The sequence below is a fragment of the Cebidichthys violaceus genome, unplaced genomic scaffold (genome assembly GCF_023349555.1).
Source record: "Cebidichthys violaceus isolate CVI_PGR_0920_01 unplaced genomic scaffold, fCebVio1.0.p SCAF_7, whole genome shotgun sequence".
NCBI lineage: Eukaryota > Metazoa > Chordata > Actinopteri > Perciformes > Stichaeidae > Cebidichthys > Cebidichthys violaceus.
In genome coordinates this window covers 14,988,923-15,013,594 of record NW_027176927.1, presented here as the reverse complement: position 1 = coordinate 15,013,594, position 24,672 = coordinate 14,988,923, and the positions used below count along the sequence as shown (strand labels likewise).

Below are 24,672 nucleotides of genomic sequence, written 5' to 3'. Positions count from 1 at the left end.
AGGCATCAGCACGGCTGAGGAGCCAGGCATGGTCGGGTCTGGCAGAGTTCCAGGCATGGAGGCTGGCAGAGGCTGTCGCTGTCTGTTTCGTAGGTGCAGCAATGAGGACAGAGAGCCGGGGACAGGCCTGAGAAGACACACACACACACACACACACACACACACACACACACACACACACACACACACACACACACACACACACACACACACAAAACATTCAGACAAGTTCAGGTTTCGTTATTCTTTGGTCATATGTCAACATCAAGTCCAACTACCGCCACCTTTACGGTGCTAGTTATAAGTTATAACGTGAAGCACCCATAAGTGGTGTATAAACACAATGGCTGCTTAATAACACCAAATAACATAGTTGTAATCATATCTTTCAGCCTCATCAGCAGATAGTTTGCTCAGTTGTCAAGTAAACAAGTAAATAATGATAGTAATACATAAATTAATTATAGTAAGTAATTTCTCAATAAATGAAAAAATAAACATACTTAATTAATACTACACATTTCATATTCAGACAAAATATGAAGATGTATTTTAAATAATTAATTGTGTTATATCCATTTTTGACAAATACATTAATAAATACCCCTTTATTGGCAGTATTTACAGTACACCGACTCAGTATAATGTCATAGTAGTATAAATCATTCATTCATTCAATTTCTACACATAAATGCTAAAGGTTTAAAATAAATATAGACTTTTGTGTTATGTTTTAAACCCAAGTTCAAAAGAAGTTTACAAAATGTCTTAGCCTGAAAAAAAACCTTGAGCTATTGCAAAAGTCTACAATGTGACATCACTAAACTGTTCTTGCATCTTAAAAATAATTCCTACACCTTAATTTCACAGCTGTGCTATTTCAGAGCAAATGTTTTCCCCAACTTCTTTCATTTTTAGTTTCCACTTGTTTCTGCAGCTATAAAGTCAGAATGGACAAAAAGAGTGTGTAGCTGTGTAGTCATGCTGCAGTTGAAAGCTGAGGCATCTTGGGAGTTTTTGGATGCACTTAAAACAAGCATACTTTATGTAGTACAATGGATGAATAACGATGATGGCGATGATGAATGCACAATTTTTGTCATAACAACCACAAGACGTGCATGACGAGAACCACTTTCAGAAACTGCTACAGCGGTGGGAGTCCTGTGGGGAAAAAAACCCTCTTGGTGACCACAAAAGTGTGCACGGACCAACAGGCCTATCCACACTCACGGCCACATCAGTAAATCACATGTAAAGATGAGGCCCGGGCTAAGCTTAAACTATTGACAGCAGTCTTGTCACTGGCTGAGGGCTGCAGCCTTCTAAACAGCCAGACCAGTCCATCTGCACGCGGCGACATCATCCACCAAATCCCTGCTTGTAAGAACACCGATTCCCAGCTGCAGGGTGCTGCTACACCCTCATGCGTGCAATAACCAGTCAGTCCCAACAGCATAAAAAAAAAGCATTCACTACTTGACTCCTAAATAACTTGTATCAGGAGAATCAATAAGTCTCCACATTATCGATATCATCAGGATGAATGCAAGCACCATTTCCTTCAGCATTTAAAAATGCACGCAAACAAGAAGAATTTAGGTGTTGGACGGTTTAATATAATCAATTGACCACATCATGGCCTGGATTAGCGTAAGAGTGAGTAGTAATGGAGTGATGGCAATTTAGGAGGGGGGTTGCACCAGAGCAAACACTCCTCCACCTGAATAAATAACTGTATTTTTCCAGACCTAAATATGTGCATTTACGCTCCAGACATTTAAGATTGCTCCACACACAGCATCATTACCATCCCGACTGTGTGTCATTCCTGTCTAACATCCCAATTTATCACAATCACACTCATTTAACAGCACATATGACATCTGAGCAACACTGCGAATCCAAACATTTCCACATGGGAAAAGTTATGAAAGTACAATGAGTTATGCAGTGTAGCTGCGCACTACATCAACACAGTTTCCCTCTGCGTTCAGACTCTGCCATCATCCAGGATGAAATAACAGTCACGAAGCAGTGGCAGTGACACGCTGTTGATTTTGTATGAACTGTTTTGCGGGATTTGCATTCTGAATGATGACCCCCTGATGAGATGAATGTGATTTTCTGAAGAGATTTTGTTGCCCCAAACCAAGGGGGAAAATGTTTAAACTATGCTGTAAAATCGTTGCTTACATCTCTTTGACAACTTGAAATTAGATCATTCATGTATCTAATTTTGTTTAAAAAATTGCTTATTTATCATATCAAATTTATTTTTGTATAATACGGGATATCCAAATATTAAATGCATTACAATGTAGTCCTTTGCATATCTTTATACAGATTATTACACTATTACACTTTAATATGCATATCTCAAAGACCATCATAATCTTGTGCATGCTATACATCAATTATGCTGATTTAATGATTTAATTTACACTTAAAGTGAGAGTAATGTTATATATGGTCCTGTTTCGACAGACTGCCACAGCAACTTTTATGGGAAATGTGATTTTTTTAACCATGAAGCTGAGGAGTAAAAAAGTTTTTTAACTAGGTTCTGGAAGCAATTGTAAGAAACTATTTATAGTCCAGTGTGTGCCAGAAACAAACACTTCTCAAACTCTGCAATACCAGATCAATGAAATGCTTTCAGATGCTGATATTGTCATTAGGAAAGTCAAATCACACTGCAGTCCATAAGCAGCAGAGGTCAGGACACGGCACAGGCAGGTCGCTTGGTTGTTGCAGGTCAGGCTCCCATTTTCTAGAGAAGAAAGCTTCCTTTGAAGCTTGTAGCAGGTTGTATTGCTGCGCCTGTCACCTGCAGCAGAGCAGGGGGAGGACAAACACCGTGTCCGTCACCACCACACACACCAAAACACAACCTGCCTGTCCATTGGGCGGAAAAACAACTCTAACATCTCAAACGCTTCCTCTAGGGATTAACTCAGCTTTGTGACTCTGCAAATAATAAAAGACATTTTAGACTGGCTGGAGTCAAAAAGCCTCTACTAATAAAAATAAGAATTTTGTTACTTGTTAGAATGAACGTGTCCATTTTCTGTCCATTAATTGAAAGTCATGAGGAGTCCCGTAATTGAAAGTCCATTAATTGAAAGTTTTTTTCAAGAAAGATCTTCCACATTGGCTGGTTAAGGCGTCTCAAATGAAATAATTTCCTGCTTTAGTTTGTCATATGATAATGAATTGCATCTTTTGGGGTTTTGAACAGTTCTTCCACTATTGTCAGCTATTGTATCGAACAAAGATATTTTTCTTTTTTTACCTGAAGAACGTTTTCTTCTCTGTGACTTTTTTTTAAAAATCCGTGTTTGGCCTTCTCAGTCTTCCATTAATTGATTTAGTAATGTTCGGCAGATTTCTCAAGAAGTAATAAAAATAAAAGTTAGCCGCAACCCTTGGTATCAACATACTTTATTTAGCTTGCAGGGTTTCCCTGTATATGAACAGAGCATTCTAATTGGGATGTGTCTTCTTTTAAATTCTCTTCTTCTCTCAGTGTTTACATCTGTTTGACTGTGAATACATTATGCACCAGACTGTACAGTGGATTAGTGGATTCATGTTTAGAGTGTTTGTGTGTGAATAGCTGCATGTTTCAATGTGTGCATGTGTGTGTATGCATGTGAGTGAATAATGACAGGCTGCGGCTCCACTGAGGGGATTGATAATAGCCTGGGCCGTGGGCCCCAGGGGAGAGCAGGTAGACACTCTGCAGTCCTGACCCTGCACTCTCACATTACTGAGTGCCTTGCTCTCAGCCCAGCTCTCCTCCACAGTCCCCGCCCAAGAACCACCACCGCACCACCCCTCCACCACCCCGCCCACCTTCACTCCACCATGACATCACTGCCAGACCTTCTTCTCTCCCCGAGTTCCTCTTCTGCGTTTTTATCTCTTGTTCCATACTCCATTTCTGTCATTTATCCTGCTATTTTCTCTCATGTTTCCCCTCCTCTCATTGTCCTGTTAATCCTCTATAACTCTCTTCTGGACCCCTCAGGGTGCCCACATTTCAACTCAAGCCCCTCTGGATTGGCTAGCTCTAACCTACAAATCCTGCAGTCTGCACACATACTAAGCTGTACTGTCCCAATCCACACAGTCCCAGCTCCAACTCAAGCACTGGAGACTTAAACACAAGGGCTTGGCTGCCATCCAAGAAGAGCAGGAGAGGGAGAGAGAGGGGGAGAGAGAGAGGTGCAGTCAGTCCACTGACTCATATCCTTCCCTTTCTGACTCTGCTCCAGCAATGATGTAATGCTCTTGGCTTTTCGCCCTCCCCCCACCCTGTGCCTGCCCACCCCCAGATTGTGTCCCTCCCTCCTCTCCTCCTCTTGCTTTTCCCTCTCTTTCCCTCCTCGACTCGTCCAACATCTCTGCGCTCACTCCTCACTGGGTGAAGTCACTGCGAGCTCTGGGTAGACACAGCAGCTAAAAACTTTTGAACGTAACCAAAACAGCCCAGAGCCAAGTTCCAGACGTTCGAGAGACGGTGGTGTAGTCGCCATGGGAACGGAGGTAAACAGAGGGAGAAACAAGGGCCTCAAACAGCTTGCAGCTGCCTGGCTCTCTGAGTAAACACTACACAGGACCTGCCCCTGATTTACTGCCTTTAATCACTGGTGGGAGGAGAGTGCCATGGGGTTTGGACTGAGGAAATAATACGAATCTGATCAAATAAATCAGACCTAATGGGTTACGACACAGGCTGACTTTTATTAGTGGGCTAGGAGGGATGGATGCTGGGAGGGTGCTGGACTGGGATGGATCTGGGATGGGGTGTCCTCACATTAGGGAGTCTCAAGCTGAGTTAAGCCGTGCCAAAGCACAGTTGAGAGATGTTGGTGTATGATTCTCTGGAGTGAATTAGAGCAAGTGTTGTGGTATTTATTCACCAAATATGATATTGTTTTGATTCATTTGATCCCATGAGCGAAGATGGGTTGTCTTTCATTTTCATCGAAAGTAAAAAGCATGCCAATACATTCCTATCACCAGTCAATCAGAAAAAAGCGTCATCTTGTTACAAGCTAACATGATATGCAGCACCTGACTGATGTTGTAATATTTGGCTAACACCGCCCCTTTCACTTTTAATGATACTTCATCTTTCTTCCTCTTCATCTACTCAAACTTGACTATTACTTTGCTTGTTTGTCCCACTCCTCTTTAAGCAACTTCTCTTCCTCTCATTCAGCCACCTGATACCTGACTTCCACCAACAGTCTCATCGCTCTGTTTGTCTTTCAGTTTTCCATCTTCATTTTCCTTTCATAATCTCAGTGCATTTTTCTCACACCTTCAGTCATTCTGATCCCACTTTATCCATATTTCCATCCAAGCATAATCTATCTTTTCCTTTCCTTGTGCAGACATGTCTTTTATCTTCTCCTCCACCCGGCAGGCCACTGTCCTGGTAAAAAACCTATGTCCTCACATCTGATGTCTCTCTTCACTCTCTCTCTCGTCCACCCTCCTGATCCTTCATTTCCTCTCCTCCATCTACCTCCTATCCTCCTCTTCCTCTCCTCCATCCACCTCTGATCCCTTTCTTCCTCTCCTCTGTTCACCTCTGATCCCCCTTTTCCACACTTCCCCACGTTGTGATCCCTGCTCCCCAGAGCTGTGAGGCATGTCCCTGTGTGTGAGTTGCTTGTGCAGGAGCCTGCATGTGTGGTGGCCCCGGGGCAGGGATGACACAGCCCCACTGGAATGAGAGGGAACAGAGTCTGGGCGTTCCTCTACAAACGCACTATTAAACCCACTGCAGTACACAATGAGCTCATCTTAATTCAGGTCAGATGTACATCCTGCATTCTCTCTCCTTTTCTTTTTCTCTCCTTCCTCTTTTGTAATTGATTGCACTATACCTTTGTTTTTCTGTACCTTTGTTTATGTGTTCTTCTCTTCTCTCTGCCTGCTACTATTCTATGTGCATTTGCTTTACAGTTTATACACAGTTCAGCCGTTTCCCCATATTTGTCTGTGGAAAAGGGCATTTGTGAAGTCACAGCCTGAGGGCACCTCAGGCATTTTGTGGAGGTCGCGCGCTCCTGCACTCAGGGCGGACCTCCCTCCTTATCACCACTTGCTGAATGCAATCTAATCATAAACAATAATAAAGGAAGTTTTGTTTAAATTGTGAAGTTCATGAGGTCAAAGTTTGTCCATGGAAAGCCCATAACTCTCCGTGGAGGTATGGAGGCTCTCTGTTCCGGTACAATGGGTGTTGAAATCAGCACAGTTGTTTTATCACACGCATGGGAAAAAGTGTTATGCAATCTATAGAATAAATGTGAAAAGGAGTGCCTCTTTGATTTAAAATCATCAAAACTATCAGAACCACTAACCTATCATTAATGAATTGGTAGGTAACAGCTGATGTACTATATGTAGACAAACTGTGAGAAAACTAAATCACATCAGGAGCAAAATAAATTGTGACAGACCATGCACAGACTGCATTTGCAAATGCATGCATTTTATTTGTTTTTAAGATGTGAGCTTTTTAGAAAAGTGCAAACCAGAATCTACAAATCATATCAGCTGGATTGATATGATGATCATAATCTATATAAAGAAAAAAGAAATACAAATGTGATTCGTCAAAAATATTCATTCAAATAGAGAGAATGGCAAGTATCAGCAAGATCTTTTACCCAGTGGTCGTTAATAAACAATTAGCATATCACCAAATCATCTTGACAAAACACAGGAAATTCAAATGTGTCATGCTATACTTGAGCTTTGCATGAAACCCTGCTGTTTAGAAGGCATGCAGACCAACATCTATTTGTGCTACTTCCCTTAAAGGCAGAAACAAGGAACACAAGAGGCTGGTGGCTCTGAGGTGTGATAAATATTGTGCATTTAAAGCAGCATTGGAAATAAAACCACAAATTGACTTCCTTTAGAGCTTTGCACGGTGATGTGACAGCCAAACTTGAAGATGCACAGAGTACGCCCAGGGTGGGACATCACCAACAAAACACATTTTAGTTTAGAGATGAATCCTGTAGAAACCACAAAACAAAAACGTATCTTCAGATAAGAATGGGGAACTACTTTGTAGTCAAAGATAATGTTCATGCCACATTTGCAAACCAAAACTGACTGATATCAACAGTAAGTGATGTTAGAGATGGCACATTTTAGGCTCACAAAGTTTTCAACATTCTTACAAACTATTATCAAAGAAGATGTCCCCATGTAATAAAATAAGACAAAATTGAGATATGTAATTAAATACCACATTATCATAAATTGATGATTAGATATTTTACCACATCTGTACTATAATCACTCCTCACTTAACCCAGCCGCATTCAGGTTGATTAGGCTATGTAATGGAAACGATTGGCCAGAGTTCCTCTGCTGAGCCAGTGGAGACAAATTTAATTTGTAGTGCCTTGTGCCTACACCCATACCAGCACATCTCCTCTTTGGAGTCAAAAGGTTGAGGTTTCCACAGAATGTTGTATCTCACATGGTTGACTTGTAATGTCCAACGCATTTAATCTGACATAACTCAGCACCAGATGTTTATAATTGAAAAGCAGAAAGCATTCAAATCTGTTGGAGGCCGCTTCGCTTTGTATGATAATGATAGCCGTGACATTAAGATCTGCTGGCTGTTTCTTATGCCTGGTTTTAACACTGGTTTGTGTCAGTGCAGCTCCCCAAAGACCTTGTTTAGGGACTCAGAGTAGAAAGGGAGAGAGAGAAAAGAGAGAGAGAGAAAGAGAGAGCGAGGTCCTCAGGTTTCACAGCTGCAGGCTCAGCTCAACCCTAAAGTAAATGGACTTGAGGAAAGCCAATCCTAATTGATTCCAAGCCTCAAAGCTCTTTAGTAAACATTGTGGAGCAATGAAAATGACTTGTTATCCTAATTCATTGGACGCTCACGCTGCACGTTTAGCCGAGCCGAGAACGAAGGAAGCAGATGGAGGAGAGATTAAACCGATTTTGTTTTGGTGATTTCTTCTCATTCAGAGATATACTCATCACAGAGATTATAAGCTTTATAGGCCTGAATTGATCACATGCACAAACAAAGCAGATTAATTGATGAGGATAACTTTTTCTTAATTGTCTCAGATAAAAAATGTAAAACCAAGCACAAACATGCACAGTAAAGACTTTATGCACTGTGGATTAACACGTTTTGATTGTCTTTTCTTCACAAAGACATTGGAAATCAAAACATATTGGAGACTACAGTTGAAGTGACTTAACAGGACAGCAGCGTAGCAGCATAGGGAAACCCTGATCTGACCTTCAGGCTCCCTAACTTCCAATCTGGACAGAGCACAGCTAGCCTGTGAAGTGTCCGGCTTGTTCAGCATGTGGGAAGTTCCTGTGGAGAAACCCTGTGCACGGAGCCTTTGGTTGGCCCTAATGGCTTCCTGTGGAAGCACTGCTTCTTAGTGGAGGGGTTTCCTTAGCCCATTTTTCTGCTGATGTGAACATTTCCACATTTCGTTGGTGTGAATCTACTCCTCCTATTCATGTGTTTCATGTGGATTCCACAGTCCTCGTAAACAAGTGATGCTTCTACAGTTTTAGCACATACAGTACATGCGCTGCTTAGGAAATGCCTCATAATGTGCTATGATAACTGCAGCTGAGACTTATGTGCCATCCTGTGGCTGAAGACCAATACCACATGGCCTACCAGCTCTGATGAGTTTTTAATGACAGGTAAACTCAGGTGAAGCAGGCTCAGCAAAGTCTCTGTTACTGGCAGTGATTGCTGCTCCTCCAGGGGGTTGAAATTGTACCCCCGTCCTCGACAAAGAGCCTGACGGAGTGTCAGTCAGGCTTAGTGATGGGCCTCCCATCCAATATTCACTAGCTCCTCGAGCAGTAAATCTACACAGGACAACCTCGGCACAGCACAGGCCTAACACTGAGCCATCTCAATGTCTTGCTTGCCACAGGTCTGGTTTACAGTAACAAAGCCCTGGCACAAGTTTGAAGCTGGTTGGGGTTAAGGGATAAGGAAGGAATGAGGTCGGTGGAGTGTCTCCATAAGGAAAAAAGGATCTAAATGTTTGTGTGTGGTAACGATTATGTTGTTGATATATAAAGACAAAAAGTCACTTGAGGAAACAAAGACCCATGTTAGTAGAGTAGAGTGGTAGAGTGGTGATGGTAGAGTTTATAAAATCTCATAGCTACTACATACACTACTCACAGTGTGCAGATATGGATCATCAGGGTTTGATTTTGACTGTGATTAAAAATGCTACTACATGAACTACTACTTGACCAATAAACACTGCAGGTAAATAATGAAGCAGCACAAAACAAAAAGACTGCAGTTAACATCTGCTGGTTTTTATAATACACCTGTAGCATGGCAGCGCAAAGGTATCTGAGAAACAGAGCTCTGAGGTTTTGGCTGACATTCCCATAGAGTGAAAGAAACTATTTTAGAGCATGAAACGCTAAACCGCTGTAAAAGCAGTCACAGTTAAGCCTTCAACAATGACCTCATCTTGTCCTCTGGGACCCTCTTTGGCATGATCTGCTGTAGGACAATACTGAATGAACAGCAAAACATGAATCGCCTGCCCCACATACACTGCTCCGAATGTAACAAAACACTAACATTACCTCAGAGACTATGGAGGAATGACAATCGGCACGGACAAAAAAGGACCAGGCCGAGCCTAAGGCTGTCACTGTAACAGGGGCGCACTTGAGGTGAGAGGATACACTCAGCACTCCCCAGATAATATTCAGTCTGTCAGCAGTTCTTAACAGTACTTCTACTGCTCGATCACAAAGAAGAAACACATAATGGAAAGAGATGCAAAGATAAAAACACAAAAAAATGATTCCCTCTCTTTCAAGTCAAATATTACCTACATTTTTTGTAAATTTCTGGTGTTCTGCTGGATACTTCGACCACTTGGCGTACTCACCCTATCTGTCTGTTGGTGGATGGAGCCTGAGTGATGACGGAGCTGGACTGAGGAGAGGGCAGGGCCTGCTGGATCACTATGCTGGTATCATGGTTGCCCATCCGTGAGTGGGACTGCTGGTGCTGGCCTTGCCCTGCCTGGCCGTGCAGTGAGACGCTCTGCAGCGAGAAAAGCAAGAAAGCAAGCAGAGTATACAAGGTTAGGAATCTGTCACATGTCGCACATCTGTCGCATGTTGATTTTTCAGCACAACTCAAGCATTACAACTGTTTGAATGGGTAATGAGGAACTATGTAAACTATCATCCACAGGCTGTTTCTAAGTTGAGGAAACATTGAGAGCCAAATAAAGACCAGGTTTCCTTATTGTTTTATTCCCCTCATTTGTTTGTTTTACCTCTGTTACATGTAACCGCATATACATTCCAAAATAACCCTGTATCGTAAGAAACAATATAGCTCTGAGCTAAATGCACATATCTTGGCATAAAACAAACATCAAGTTGAAGTAATTTGCATCGAGGCAAATGTGAAACAGCTGCCGGCAATGATTATATATAAAAAAGGAGAATACTCACGCAGTCACAACATTTTAGAAATCTTTTACCTGACAACAAGGGCTGACCATAAAATATACGTGTCACAATTGAGGAAAGGGAAAGGAAAGTTTATCAACCGACTAAATCACTCACTCTTGTGTGAGTGTGAGTGTGAGTAAATGATTATGTGACTATTTAATATTCATATTGGCCAACTGCTGTTTTCCTGAAGTTTCAAGCTTTCACTCTGCTTATTGTGCTATGCACTCCCAGAGAGTCTTGCTCTGACTCGTCGCCTGCTGACTTAGCAGAGTCTCCCATCATAAACCACACTGGCTGGGGAGGCTAGACAAGGCTGACCTGAGCACAGACGAGCTCCAGAGCCAAACCACCCAGACGACAGCTTAGCTACAGCGTGCACTGCACATCTTTCCAGACATTAGATAAGCAGTCTGTCTTGTGGTGGTTTGACTAGAACCCATGTTGAAGGTGAAGGTGCCCCAGGGTAGATCTATAATGCATAAATGACCACATCTTATGTGAGAATGTCTGGCCAGGTCTTTTATTGCTGTCACAAAAGTTGTCTCAGGGGTCTGTCTGGGAGGAAATAATACTCCTTCCTTGAGAGATAGCTGTAGAACTGTTTGAAGTTACAGGTGGAGAACCTGATCTCTTTTCTCCTCATCTGTGGTGGGTGACAAATCTCCACCTGCCAGCCCTGTCTGTCAGTGTCAACAAGACTGATGGAGATCGGGAAGCGTGGGGCAGGGCACAGCAAGGGCTGGATGTGCACCACATTACTACACATGGAGGAAAAGGTGAAAATATGGCAGGAATTTACGAGGTGGAAACATATCTGTTGCTTTTTAACAAGCAAAAATAGTGCAGTTAGATGAGAGCTAGGTATTTTTAATCTATTAAAAGTGTGTGCATCAGCTCATAGTGTGTGGGCTGCTATTAGTGACATGACTGATGACAGCAGCAGATAACAGTTCATAATCACCTGACCTAACCCCTTTGGGTGACTGTGAGTTCACCTAGGTTTTTTTTTCCAGCCTGAGGCTTTGTTCTCTACTCTGCAGTACCTGTTTACTGTCCTCTTCTTCCTGGGCCTTGCAAAACTCCTGTTCAATGGAGCAATCCAGTTCACTGAACAATCCCACTTCCTCACAGTTCTTCAAGAAGCGTGTTGGTGTGGGCGTCTGGTCTGGAAATCAAGGAAAGGTTTTTCAAGTTTCAGCTTTGAAATCAACTACCGTTAAATTTGACAGGCTGCACATACACCATCATCATCATCATGAACCACAAAACATTACAGCGCAAGTAAAATTATCATTTTCATTATTCTTAAGGGACTGTGTAAGATATTAAACATAAATGTTAGCTTAAAGGTACATTTCATTGGCCCAATTAAAGCATACACTCAATCGCAAAGCAGCATTACTAAACAAACAAACAGGACACATGATAAAAAAGTATACACAATAGTACATCACACACACCATGTTAGCAAGAGGTACCGTATATGTCAGACAAATTAAAAGCAAATATATCACCAGATTTGACTCTTTGTTTTTGATTCATTGTATAATTTTCACTGTTTAACGCTTAATTTGCAAAACCAGTTCACTTGTTCCCTTTTTGTGTTTTCTAACCTCTGCAGTTAGACTACAAGCTCTTCACAAAAGCCAATGTAGATCTCAATGAAGACTAAAGTGTAAAGAATGCACATTTTTGTTACGTTTTTGCAATGACTTTAAGAAAACATAACGTTCATTCTCTTAGCGAGAGAGAGAGATACTGCGCTGGACAGCCCCATTTCAGATGATAAAGTACAGATCCCACCGACTGAGTGGGGGTTTCATTTGTTGAGCTCAGTCAAGCTGCGGTATTCAACTTGGCATTGTGGGGGGTGCACAGAGATCAGGTTTCAGACAGTTGAAGGTGATTTTAGGATCAGCCTTGTTTCAAAGGCTAAAAGCATACTTCATGGTCTGTTTATACATTCTGGCTAGACCAGGGATTGACTCAAACTTTCATCATGACCTGCGTACCCAAAATACAGTTTTACTCCAAATATACTTTTTTTCCAATTCGAACAACTCAAGCTCTATTAACAAAAAAGCGAGTAATGTCAATTTTTAGTTGAGGATAACAACTATGAGTCAATGGAGCAGGATATTAACTTTAGGTCAACAATTATAGTATAAGACAGTGCTATTGAGAGCATGTTACCATGTGTGGCTGAGCTGTAACTTACAGTATACGCACTGACTATTTGAGTTTTCAGTAAGAGAAACGGTCAGAGCTGTAACTCAGACATTAGGCGATAAGAACACCCGGCCTAGAAAATCCGATCCTTCTGTCCACTGAGCGTAAATAATAAAGAAGACACAATCTCGGCAGCGTAGTGTTATCAGCTAGTGTGGCCTGGTCGTTTCTAGGATTGGAGATCTATACTTATGGATCAGCCTTGGGTTGACACTTGTTTATGCGGCAAACAATCTATAGTTTGATGTTTCTGTGAGTAATAAATTATAGATAGGGCTGTCCAAAAGAAATTCTTAGACAACTAACACTCAAACAAATTTGTCGACCCATCGATTAGTTGATTTAATCAACAGATCCGTAAAATTTAGTTTCTCCACAAAGAATCACACGCCAACATCCATAAAACCATTGGAAACCTGCACTACTTCCCTCGACAGATCAAAACTAATGACACATCTGATGAGGGCAAAATGCAAATCATACTTTAGCTAAACATGATGATTCCTCCAGTCATACGTCAGCGTATCCTGAAGTGTGCTTAAGTGGTATGAAGTGATTAAGGCTGAGCTGTAAGGTAGCGTGTAACATATGCTTTACATTATTGTAAACAACTGGTACAGACATGCCATAAAGTTTTCTGATGATAGACAAGTGTGTCTGAGCATGAGTCACTGAGGCAAACACACCTGCAAATGAACTACAAGTTTGAACCCTGCTGAGGTAGTGTGTGAGTCTGTATTAATGTAGCCGTAACTCACCTGATAACATGTTGTCGTTCTTTATGGAGGGGAACTTAAGGGTCATCTCATGTTTGTGTCTATGTATCATCAGATGGTCCTCTGTGGGGAATCGCTGTTGAGTTTTTAAAAAGTAGGATTGTAAGAATTGTAAGCAAAGACAAATAAGTGTTCTAATAACCGATTACAAATAAACCAATACACTTAAGCTTTTCCCAGAATTTAATTCACTGTTATTTGCCATTTACAGAGTGCATCCTAAAAGCGCATCAACCCTGGTGTTGACTTCAAAGAGAATTTTTATCTTTTGGTATTTTTAAATCTGCACGTTATTCAGCTTGTGTTACACTGAGTATATATTGCTATTCTGTTTCTCCCCTATGCGTGAGGCAGTAACCCACTCCTCAGGCCTCCTCAATGTACACCTCTTCATATTACAGGCAGACACAAACACACGTATACACTGTGCTGTGTCGTTTTGTCTCGGCACACTCACCTGAGAACAGCCAGGAGCGTTGCACACGTACGGCCTTTCCTGGTCCGAGTTCATCACTCTGGCCACCTTCTCATAAAACTACAGAAAAAAGACAAAAAGGGGAAAGCAGAGAGAGGAAGTGAATGACATGAGTTTCCCTCGCCCGCTTCAAAGAGGAAAAATACACTCATTGTGTCACACTAGACCTAAAATTGCTATTGCACCTGAAACAGCTGTGTGGTTACTTTCTCACACTATAGTAATCCAGGATCCATTAAAATTACATCAAGGTCCAGGGTTATAAAAGGACTGGAAACACTAGGAAAGCATTTAAATAGTCCAGCATACTTAAATAGTTTGACTATGCTTTTATTACACATAATCAGAGACTATAACCTGCTGAACAAAAACAACAACAATAAAATAATGTATTGTTATAGCACTCTATAAAACTTGCAATTACTGTTAAACTCATTCAAGATTAATTTCTGCAGGACCAACCACGTATACAGAGGTGCACATACACGTCTAGGAACTATTGTGATGGGTTTCAGCTTAGATTTGGATGGAAAAAATGAGACAATAAACCATGTTTGAAATGTACAATCAAACACCAACACCATGTTGAAACCACAGTATCAACAAAGCGTCTTCAAATGTTTATTCTCACCACAAAGTGACAGAATCTGGTCTAACACATCTGGTGCTAGGTGCTAGTTTCTTTTCATTAATTTACTTATACAGTGAGATGAATTGAACTTTAAATGGAAGGCACATAAAACTTATCAAACACTTTTTTGGATGTTGATACTCTATTTTCACACTTCAGCCAGCAATCATTTAAGGATTAAATTAAGTCCTTCAGTTAGTATACATGTAGTGAGAACGAGAAAAGAAGTGGTGGCAGAGCAGCACTGCATGAGGGATAGACACAAGGTGCAGTTTATTTCTTTGAAAAAAGAACAACTTTAAAAACATTTGTTTTCCTGCAACTACTGCCAAATCTGTGCTTTGTAAGTAATTGCTTGGTACACTAAAACCATAGCCATGCATCATGTCAAATGTGCAATGGCTACAGTTATTGTTTTAGATGCTTTAATAATTTAGAGTGAAAAAGAGGACACATTTTCCCAGAAAAGAGGAGTGCCTTTTACCTTCCGTCTGTGATCAAAAAATATAAAATAAAATTAATCCAGAGTCACGTAAAATTTAAGGCCAGCAAATGCTGTAAACGTCCTGTTCCTTTGTTCACCTAGAGAAACTAAATCATGCACACAAGGATGCATTCTGCATTAAAAATATATTGAAAACAGCATGACTATATTTATGACAGGATGTCAGAGAGAAAAACAACAGAAATAACAGGTGCATTTTAACAGCTTCTCAAGATCAAACCAAGAGCACTGACATGCCATTTAAAGTGCACTTTAATCAATCATTGCATCTGATGCATGTGATGCCTCACACACATATTTAATTATACCATTAACTTTTGCAATTGTTCCTGCCAACAGTATCTATTGCAATGCTGTTCTATTATTGTCGGCAGAAAAAGTCGATTTTTATAAGCAATAGTTAACAAGGAAACCGGTAAACCACATATACTTTTTGAATATGAAGTGCATTGTGTCTGTAAAAATTATGTTAAGACAACATTAAACACAGATGCAAGTTTAGATTATCTATTTAAATGAGAAAAAACATCATTAGAATGATTTAAGTATCATTTAGACTTAAGCCCTTGTTCTTGCCTCTAACATCATATTTCAATGACTGCTGGCTCACTATTATTATTATCATTATTATGTATTTCTCATTTCATGGTCTTATCATTGCCCAGTACGATGCAGAGTACTACCAAACACACAAAAACAACCCCTGAGTAGTCACCACATGCCAGCACTACAGCTGCCCATCACTTTCTGACAGATGTTTTAACAGATGTTAAGTGAGTATGACAAGTATTAAGGTGGTCATTATTAATCCCCAGCAACAGCACAGCACCCAGGGGTCATTCTTTATCTTCGAGCCAGTGCCTGGATCAATAACAAGAAGATTGTTAACACTGAACAGGCAGGTCTTTTGGTATGCGACAAACAGGGAATGAACATTCAGACTCTATACGGGAAGGCCTCAGTTTGCCCAAAGCTGCACCGAGAGCATGTGAACGTCCAGGGTGCCCTGGTGAAGACCCATTTTGTACTACAATAAGTGACAAACTATTTGAATAGTCCCTGGATTAATAAGGAAAGCTGGTAGTTACAAAAAACGGTGCATCTCTACTCAGACACCACAAAAGTAAAGCTAAATGAATAAACACTTGGGATAATCTACAAAGCAACGCAACAATACTTCTGTCTGTTGTTTTCTTCTGTCTCACTTATGTACCACTGCTTAAATACCATCAAAACAAACAGTTCAAAGAGGTCTGTTAAGAAGCTAATAATTTAAACATCAGCATTAGGAGTTTGTTAATCTTATACGTTCTTGATAATGACTGGAAAACCTAAATTATTTACAGTATTTACAGCAGTGACACTGCATTTAACAGTTGGCATTTATTACACACATACAACACAAAGTGTATTACTCTACTTTTACCTGCCACTATCATCAGTTCACAAAAACAAATCCGAAATTCAAGTCACTGCCACACGTCCCATGTTGAGCATGAATACCTTCATACACTATGTACATGTGTGTCTTTTTCATGGGTTCAGACTATTTCCTTAAGCACAGTCAAAACACTCAAATATTGTGTTATGCTAAGCAGTGCTGTTTACCTAACAAGCTGTACTTCATGACCGAGCCTGCAGAACAGCATCTGGACAGGGTCTCTCTGTCAGAGAGCAATGAGCCCTGGTCTCTCTTTCTGTCACCAGTTCACTCTGTCTCTACGAAAGGGCCCCTATAAAGTCACCTGGTTTCCTTTGACACAACAAACACGACTAACACTGATGATCCTAACCCTGAACACAAACTAGATCCAGGACGATGGCAATTACGCCTGAAGAACCAGGGTTTCAAGGAGCCTACGGCCGTGAGTCAACATTTTAGGCCACATTTTAATTTAAAATACAGTAACACAGAACTGCTGTTAGTACAATTAATTTGTGTACATACAATGCCGCCTTGGTTTTCACGATTTATTCCTAAACAATGGTACAACTATGAATAACTTCTTTTAAATCTAAAACTGTAAACAAAAACAAAACAAAAAAACACCAACACCGATATCCATAATTTTTAAAACAGATGCAACATTTTTACTTTTACCTTCCTGTTTCTAAAATGGGACTTGGTCATTTCATCACATTTACCAGGAAATTCGAACCATATGATGCATAAAACTTTTAACCATTGATTCTGTGAATGCCTCTGTGAATTATCCAATAGCTTTCACACTTAAAATTACCAGTATTCAACGCCCCGCTCCTTGGAAGAGGCACTTGGCTCTCATTTGATATAGATGTTTTAGTTTAGCAGAGGAAATTTGGTTACACTTTACATTAACTATATCCTGATGTGTGCGAGGGGAAGGATTAGGGTCCGGCGTTCGATTTCAAGAGGAGCTGGGGAGAAATTCTCCAGGTAGACCGCATATTAGAATTTAAACAATATGGTGAGGATAAGAGGGGTTGGGGTGCAAAGGCATATGGGGTTAAAGCAAGCACAAACTTGCACAGCAATTCAAGTCTCCAGCTCCCCATAGCCTGGGCCTTTGACAGCAGAAGTTCAAGGTAGGATCACGGCGAACCCTGAGGCAGGGAACATGGCCTTCATAGACAATGTCTACCCAGAACTTCAGCTCTTGAAGTGAATGCATGACAGAATGACTGCTGGGATGTAAACCTCAAGACCTATCAATTACTCTATTCCACAACATGTACACTTATAACAAATACAAAGACGCTTCCTCAGATGGCTACCATGGCACTCACATTATTCTTATTCACAAAATGTTTTATACCGTTACTGAAATAGAGAAAAAAGTCCCAGAATTAAATTATTAAAAATGTACAAGTCAACATAAAAAAATATGTGCACCAGTTTCTTTAACTTCTGTGGCCAAACTGTTGATTTGTGTTATGATTTATGTTATTCGACCCCTCTGTAGTGCGATCATTATCAGAGGAATGTTTCACCTTGAGCACATGCAGCAACCATCAACAAATAAAGGTCACATTTCACTACTACAATGAGCCTCTGGACTGCAATCAAGCTGAACATTGTGTACAATATGTGAAGAATTAGATCTGCACCAAGGTTACTAAATAACTCATGTTATCCAGTAAGTTTAATGTAGAGTCAGTGACTTTACAGGCGTTGTTGTTTTGTATTCATTTATGCAATTATTCACATTTGAATGATTATTTTCCTTTTTTATTTTTATAAATTTCTATTTCCTTCAGTAGTTTATTACTGAAAGTAAGATTTTGATAAATAAAAATGTCACAATTGTTGCCTCTTCTCAATCGATAGATCAAAGGGTTTTTTTTGCTACGGTTTTTTGCAACATAGCTGTGAAAAAAGTGAAGAGTATGTTCATCTTTCAAACTTTCTCTCAAACTGTTGCTTTCACAAAACATAACTTTGTTCTATAGAAGTACCGCCTGCTGTAGCATTTAAAAAAAACAAATGTCCATCTCAGTCTGTATTAAATTATGACAATTACTAACATTATCATCGAACTTAAATGCCTTATCATCAGGTGCTAATAACACCGCCAATTAAAAGGGACACAATAAAACCGGAAGCCTCCACATGAATCTAAAGCAGCGTGCATGAGAAACAAGTGGTTATTGATAGTGTTGTCACATAAACATAATGACAGCGGGGAGTAATCAAATGATTCAAAGATCTTTCTTCTTTTCAAGCCGTAGCGTACAGCCACAAAGCGCGCCTCGTCAGCACAACCTTCCTGAAAGTAACCCTCAACATCTCAGCGGTTAATCAAATATCGACTGGCCTGCAGAATGACGTAATGTTGGTCACATTGCTCTTCAAGAGAAAACGGGGAACGTAAATTTCTCGGGAACACGGGGCATCACTCTTTTTCTTTTTAACTGGCATGACAGCAAAACCACCGGGCAATCATTATCCAGACGATCACTGGTGGACCGCAGCACGCATGAGAGTCCGGGACTATAACGCCGGCATGCGTATCCCGAGATGGGACGGGCATGGCAGTGATGCAGGGGTCCAGCTTTGTGCTATGGAGCAAATAGAAAATCTGGAAGAGAGTTGGTGCGAATTGCAATGACAATCATCCATTGCAATGACCTCTTTTGTAGTTTTCAGTCAGGTTTGAGATGAATTCCTGCAGACTTGTCTCCGGTGCTACCTGACAGACCGATCAGCGGCACTTGACTCCGCGTTCAACTTCAACAGTCAACAGATAGGCCGACGCACGGACACCGAAGAGCGATGACAATGCACGCACTCTAACACAACTAACACGACCCCCTTTCTCTCACACTTGCATGCACAAATGACATGAGAAGAAGAAGAAAAAAAATATGACATATCGACACTGCCGAAGAACAACAAAACAAGCTGTTGCATGAAAAAAAAAAAGGAGGAGAAAAAAGTAACAAGGATCGCTTTTAACAAACGCAACCAACCTGCAGCGGCGCGTGCACGGTCCTCTGCATGGCGTTGTGAGGTTTTCAACTTACCAAACAAGTGTAGAAAATGTGAAGCAGTCTCTGAGAAGAAACCACGTTGGACTGAGAAAAGATTACAATACGATCTATTTAGAGAAGCATAACGTCACCCCCGGGTGACGTCACGTGGGATTCCTGAACTTCTAAATCATTGCGGTCCGCTTGGAGGCGGCGCGAGCGGGGCGGAGTTAACGAACGCACACACACAGGCATGGATGGACTCTGCTGCTGGAGCTGGAGTGGGTGTGGTGCAAAGCTCGATCTCCAGTACTGACCAATTAGGCATGCAAATAGGCGCACTGTCCCGCCTCTTCTTAACTCTGATAACTTTGAACTGTCTGTAAATTCCCTTAACTAAGTATGAAATGACAAGAATGAATCACACACTTTATCAAAGACAATACTTAGCATGCTGTAAATAAGTAGCATACTGGAATCATTACAATAGCCAATTTGAGTCTTACTAATAGAATAATATAGTGCATTTTTTTCTTGTTTGCTCAAACAACTTTGAGCAAGCAGAATCTGCACTGCAGACATTTAGATTTGTCAAATTGTCACAGTGACTGCTCTGTTCAGGTCTTCATTTCAAGTGTGACAACAAGCCAGCATGCACAATAGACCCTGAAACTGAAGCAGCTAAATGAAATTCAGCCATCGTTAATTTGATTATTTACACCTGTGCTTTTCCTACTGAACGGTCCAAATGTCTTCTGTGAAAAAAGGCTTACTGGAATTAGTTACAAAGAAAAGTAGGCCTGTAGGCCTGTACAGTATTGAAACTAAGCCTTTATATTACACTGTAACTTGTTCATGACGGAAGGGACTTTTATGCAATATCAAGCTATGATGTCTGTATGCAGTGACAGTAATGCCTGGATTAACCTGCTATGGAGCCCTGAGGCAAAAATTAGCTCATTTCTCATTCCCTCTGAGAAGTTTTTTCCAAGGCAGAATATTACCTGGTCTCAGACATATTGAGTGCTAATTTGATGAAATACAAATTCATTTTGACATATGCAACGTATAAGCACAAAACTGCAATAAAGAAGGTCTTCAAACTACATTTTGACCCCAGTACCCTCATAGGATAGGGCATCGAGATAAGAAAATATACCGGAACCCACCTGTTATTCAGTGAATCATTTCAATTGGATTTGGCACAAACCACCTGGAGCTTAAATGGCCCTTTACATTCTGGGGCCCTGGGCAGCTAGCAACCCAGCATTGGTAACAGTTTTCATATTTCAAAGCAACAAAGCATAAGTATTGGACTTCACTGTCAGAGCCTGAACAGTTGGTTTTCTTTGCTACTTGCTCCTTTTCTGATGAGCAAATCAAACTTATTTCAACCTTTTTTCATACATTTAACAAAACATGTCTCATGAAAGGGCCACAAATTGGCAGACCTTAGATGCATCATCAAGCTTCACTTGCAAACTAATTGAACACGCAAAACACATTATTGTTCCCACTGCCTTCCCTGAATTGTCTACCACGGCACATTAGAAGAGATTTAAACAGCTTTGGAGTACAACGCGTTTATGTTGGAGCTCTGTGTGACCTGCTGGTGCCAACTGGCTGTGATTTCTTGGGCAAAAGACACCAGTAGTGAAGACATCCTCGGCTTCAGGGATTAATGACTCCTCACACATTGAGAAATGTTTACCACTCGCCTGCGACCACTCCACTAGACGCACTAAGAGCTCTGTCACTGAAACAATAACGCAGTCTGAAAAGCCCTCATAACTCAGAGCTTCTCCGCCTTTGTCTTTTAACCAGAGCTTTAATCAACGTTTATGACATCCTTTTGTCTCTTTATTGCCAATATATTTCCCAACCAATCCAAACATTATGTTCCCAGAGGAGCAGACTATTAAGGTTGGAAAGAGCTGATATAGTTTGGGTCAGTGACCCACACTAAAGCAGATTTGATCTATATTATACTAAACCTTTTATTATTATGCCTTTGTGCAATGCATTTGAGTAGGATCACCTTGGGAAGATTAGCACCAGCGAGGATGCTTTGTTGCAGCAGGTGCAAAAGGGAAAGCAGGCTAAATAACAAAAGTGTCATACAGGCTTGCAAATTTTAAATAAAATATAAAACTTCTTCAAAAGTATTTTACTTTGTGCAACAATCGAAGATGGACAGGCATTCAAACAAATGGAATGTTTCTGTAAAACATTGCTTCCTGTTCTGCACACCTTAAGTTGAGATGATTGTGCCTGCAGGGATGGAAATGTTGGGTTTTCAGTATAATTGCATGCCATTCCTCAGAACAACAAGCAAGATGGCAGATTATACAATGAATTTTATATTACCTTCACTTCTAACAAACAGCTTTACTTACTGTAAAATTGCATGAACAATGGGAGCAAAAAAACACAGCATTGCATTTTTTTCTGTAAAATGTCTGAAAAGGGTATTCTAATTAAATGCTAAAAAATTGAATCTATCTGGCAACAGATGTGTTCTAGTTTTTATATGCAGAGGTTCAAATGAATCTCCCGTTAGTAACTGTTCTGCTCTAATACTGTGTCAATGTCATAGCATCTATGAAAGTTGCTTCTCCAAACTTCAAAACAGCCATGCAGCAATTAAAGTTCTGAATAGAGCAGTGGGAATTTAACTTTAACAATAGAGTAGGCAACTCTGTATATGCATTTGTTTAAACAATAAACATTTATGTTACCCCATTCATCTTATGACACTGGCTCTCCAGATTAAAGCTTCTTGAAAAAATGACCAAAAGTTTGAGCAGGAGGGTCCTCGGGTTCTTGGATGCCAAACATCACTGCTGGAACTGAGAGCCTAATTCAACAAAACATATGTGCTGGGAGGTTCCCAGTAGATAACCCCAGTGACATTCACGCACTCAAACACTCAACCCTGTAACATCTACATTAGGTGGCTGGTGAATGGTGCTGCCTGTGTGAGGACTCTTTAGATTTACGACAGTGTAGGGTGATGTCCTCTGTGCTCAGCATTTGTGGGTAAGTACATCAATCGTTTGACAACTGAATTGGGCTTCTGTATTAGTTCATTCTGGATTATTAAAGTAATTTGTAAAAATGTTCTCTGGCTGGGTTTTGAAAAGTGTCATATGAATGGATGATAAAAACAATAGCTTTCTGTACTTCATTTTCAAAGATGTTATTGTTATGATATCAGTTTGAATAAGATTTTGGATTAATTTGTAGAGCAGTGTGAGCATTTTGTCATTCCTCCCTTTATAATTTACCTTGGCCCGCAAAACATTCATTCTTATGACTGCTATAAATAAACACATTGGTGATTTGAACTTGAATACATTTCTTAGGGAAGTTTTTGGAGCTGGAAAAAGGAGCTGTTTCTGCTATGTTTCAAGACAATTTAATTTCATATCAAAAACATACATGAAATGATATAGAGGTTGGAATACGTCTCTGCTGGGTGCAATATTGTAAAGGCCAGAAGAATTCAGGTGCCCCTCCTTACTGTAGGGTGGGAGTGTAACTATCTGGCTGAGAGCAAATGATCTTGTTGGTTAGCTCAAACTTGTTGGCTGGGTGACAGAGGGCAACAGGGTTGTCTAGTGCAGAAAATCACAATGCATCTATTACCTCATCAATGATGACCCACTACAACAACTTTAAGCCACAACAGTCAATTAATGCAAACAACAAAGTCATTGGAGAAATTTAAAGTGAGTAATATTACTGTAATTTAGCATTTTAAAAATTGATTTCCTGGCAATTTGCAGTGGATCTGCATTCCAATGCAAACATAACTAATATTCACTTTCTACATACCAGTGATATGTATTCTTGCATGTACATTGTGCAGACATTAGTTTTTGTCTTGCAAGTGATTGCATCACTCTACCTCTTCCACTGAAAACAGACGGGGGAAAACGAAGCCCTGAAAAGTTCTTTAAGTGAAATGTGCACACACAAGCTAATTGTTTACTCTCTGTAAACTGCAAATAGAAAATTGATTCCATACATGACTGAATCTATTGGAAATTGGCACATTTTTTTTTAGAAGTGTGAGCACTTAATATATCAAAATGGCAACATGTTGTTTTCTAGCTTGTCTCTATCTCAAACAACTAAATGAACAAAATGACCTCGTAGTACATGCTACATCAAGTGATCTTGATGGTACTAAACCAATGTAGAAATAACATCAGACAGAAGCTCGAATCAACTTTTATTGACAATATATTCAATACTGCTCCCTCTGAGTATCATATAGCATCATGCATGCAACAACACTCTTTTGGGATAGATATAGAAGACCCCTAAATTACTGAACACGAAGAACAAACCTGACTCATATCTAACATCTGACCAACACTGCCACCTTGTGGTCATCACATGTTCTTCAGCTACATGTTGCTCCAGTGTGATCCATGCCTCAACTGTTTCAGTAATGTTCATCACAAAAACAATTATTGATCATTACATAATATCAATAAAATCATTATTAGATCATTTAGTGTTGGAAGGATCCAGTAGTAGTTTGTAGTAATGGTGCTGATTTGAAAACATTTGAAAACACACAATTCCCCTCAAAATGTACAAATCCAACTTGCATAACTGCTTTAGAGTTATGTGATTTGAGTTATGTGATCGATTTTTGTTCTTCATTGTAAAACTTTTCCTTTGCTGAAATTGTATGTATTTGATCTATTTTATTTTTTTACCATGGATCATAACATAATATTATAGATTGTGTAGTTGTATATTACATGTATTATTTTAATACATGTAATACATGTAGTATCCTCTAATTTAAGAGAGAATTACATCCTGAGAGATAATACAATCACTCAACATGTTTAAAAACTGTACATTGTTATAACACAAACAATATTCGATATTTAGTAGAGACTATTAGACTACTGTAGTGACTATATTTAGTTAGTTTAGCGATTAAAAGCTCGGTCGATTCGTTGACTAAATTATAAACTGATCAACCTGGAAATTAATTAATTTAAATGATGATACTTAAATGTATCATATAAAAGTATTTTTT

The 24,672-nt window shown here is 40.1% G+C and overlaps 1 protein-coding gene across 2 annotated transcripts in view; it reads right to left on the bottom strand.

The window, feature by feature from the left end:
• Positions 1-19,716, bottom strand: part of creb5b (cAMP responsive element binding protein 5b) — a 38,526-nt gene extending 18,810 nt beyond the window's left edge. Inside the window, exons 1-6 of one of the 2 annotated variants that reach the window (XM_068735371.1) lie at positions 19,662-19,716; positions 14,005-14,082; positions 13,530-13,623; positions 11,586-11,707; positions 9,963-10,120; positions 1-127 (exon numbers count right to left, since the gene is read on the bottom strand). In XM_068735371.1, the coding sequence (XP_068591472.1) occupies positions 1-127; positions 9,963-10,120; positions 11,586-11,707; positions 13,530-13,623; positions 14,005-14,058 (555 nt within the window). In that variant the 5' untranslated portion in view covers positions 14,059-14,082; positions 19,662-19,716. Of the gene's footprint in view, positions 128-9,962; positions 10,121-11,585; positions 11,708-13,529; positions 13,624-14,004; positions 14,083-19,607 lie in introns of both variants that reach the window. The other variant, XM_068735370.1, reaches the window with a different exon arrangement.
• Positions 19,717-24,672: the final 4,956 nt, after the last annotated feature.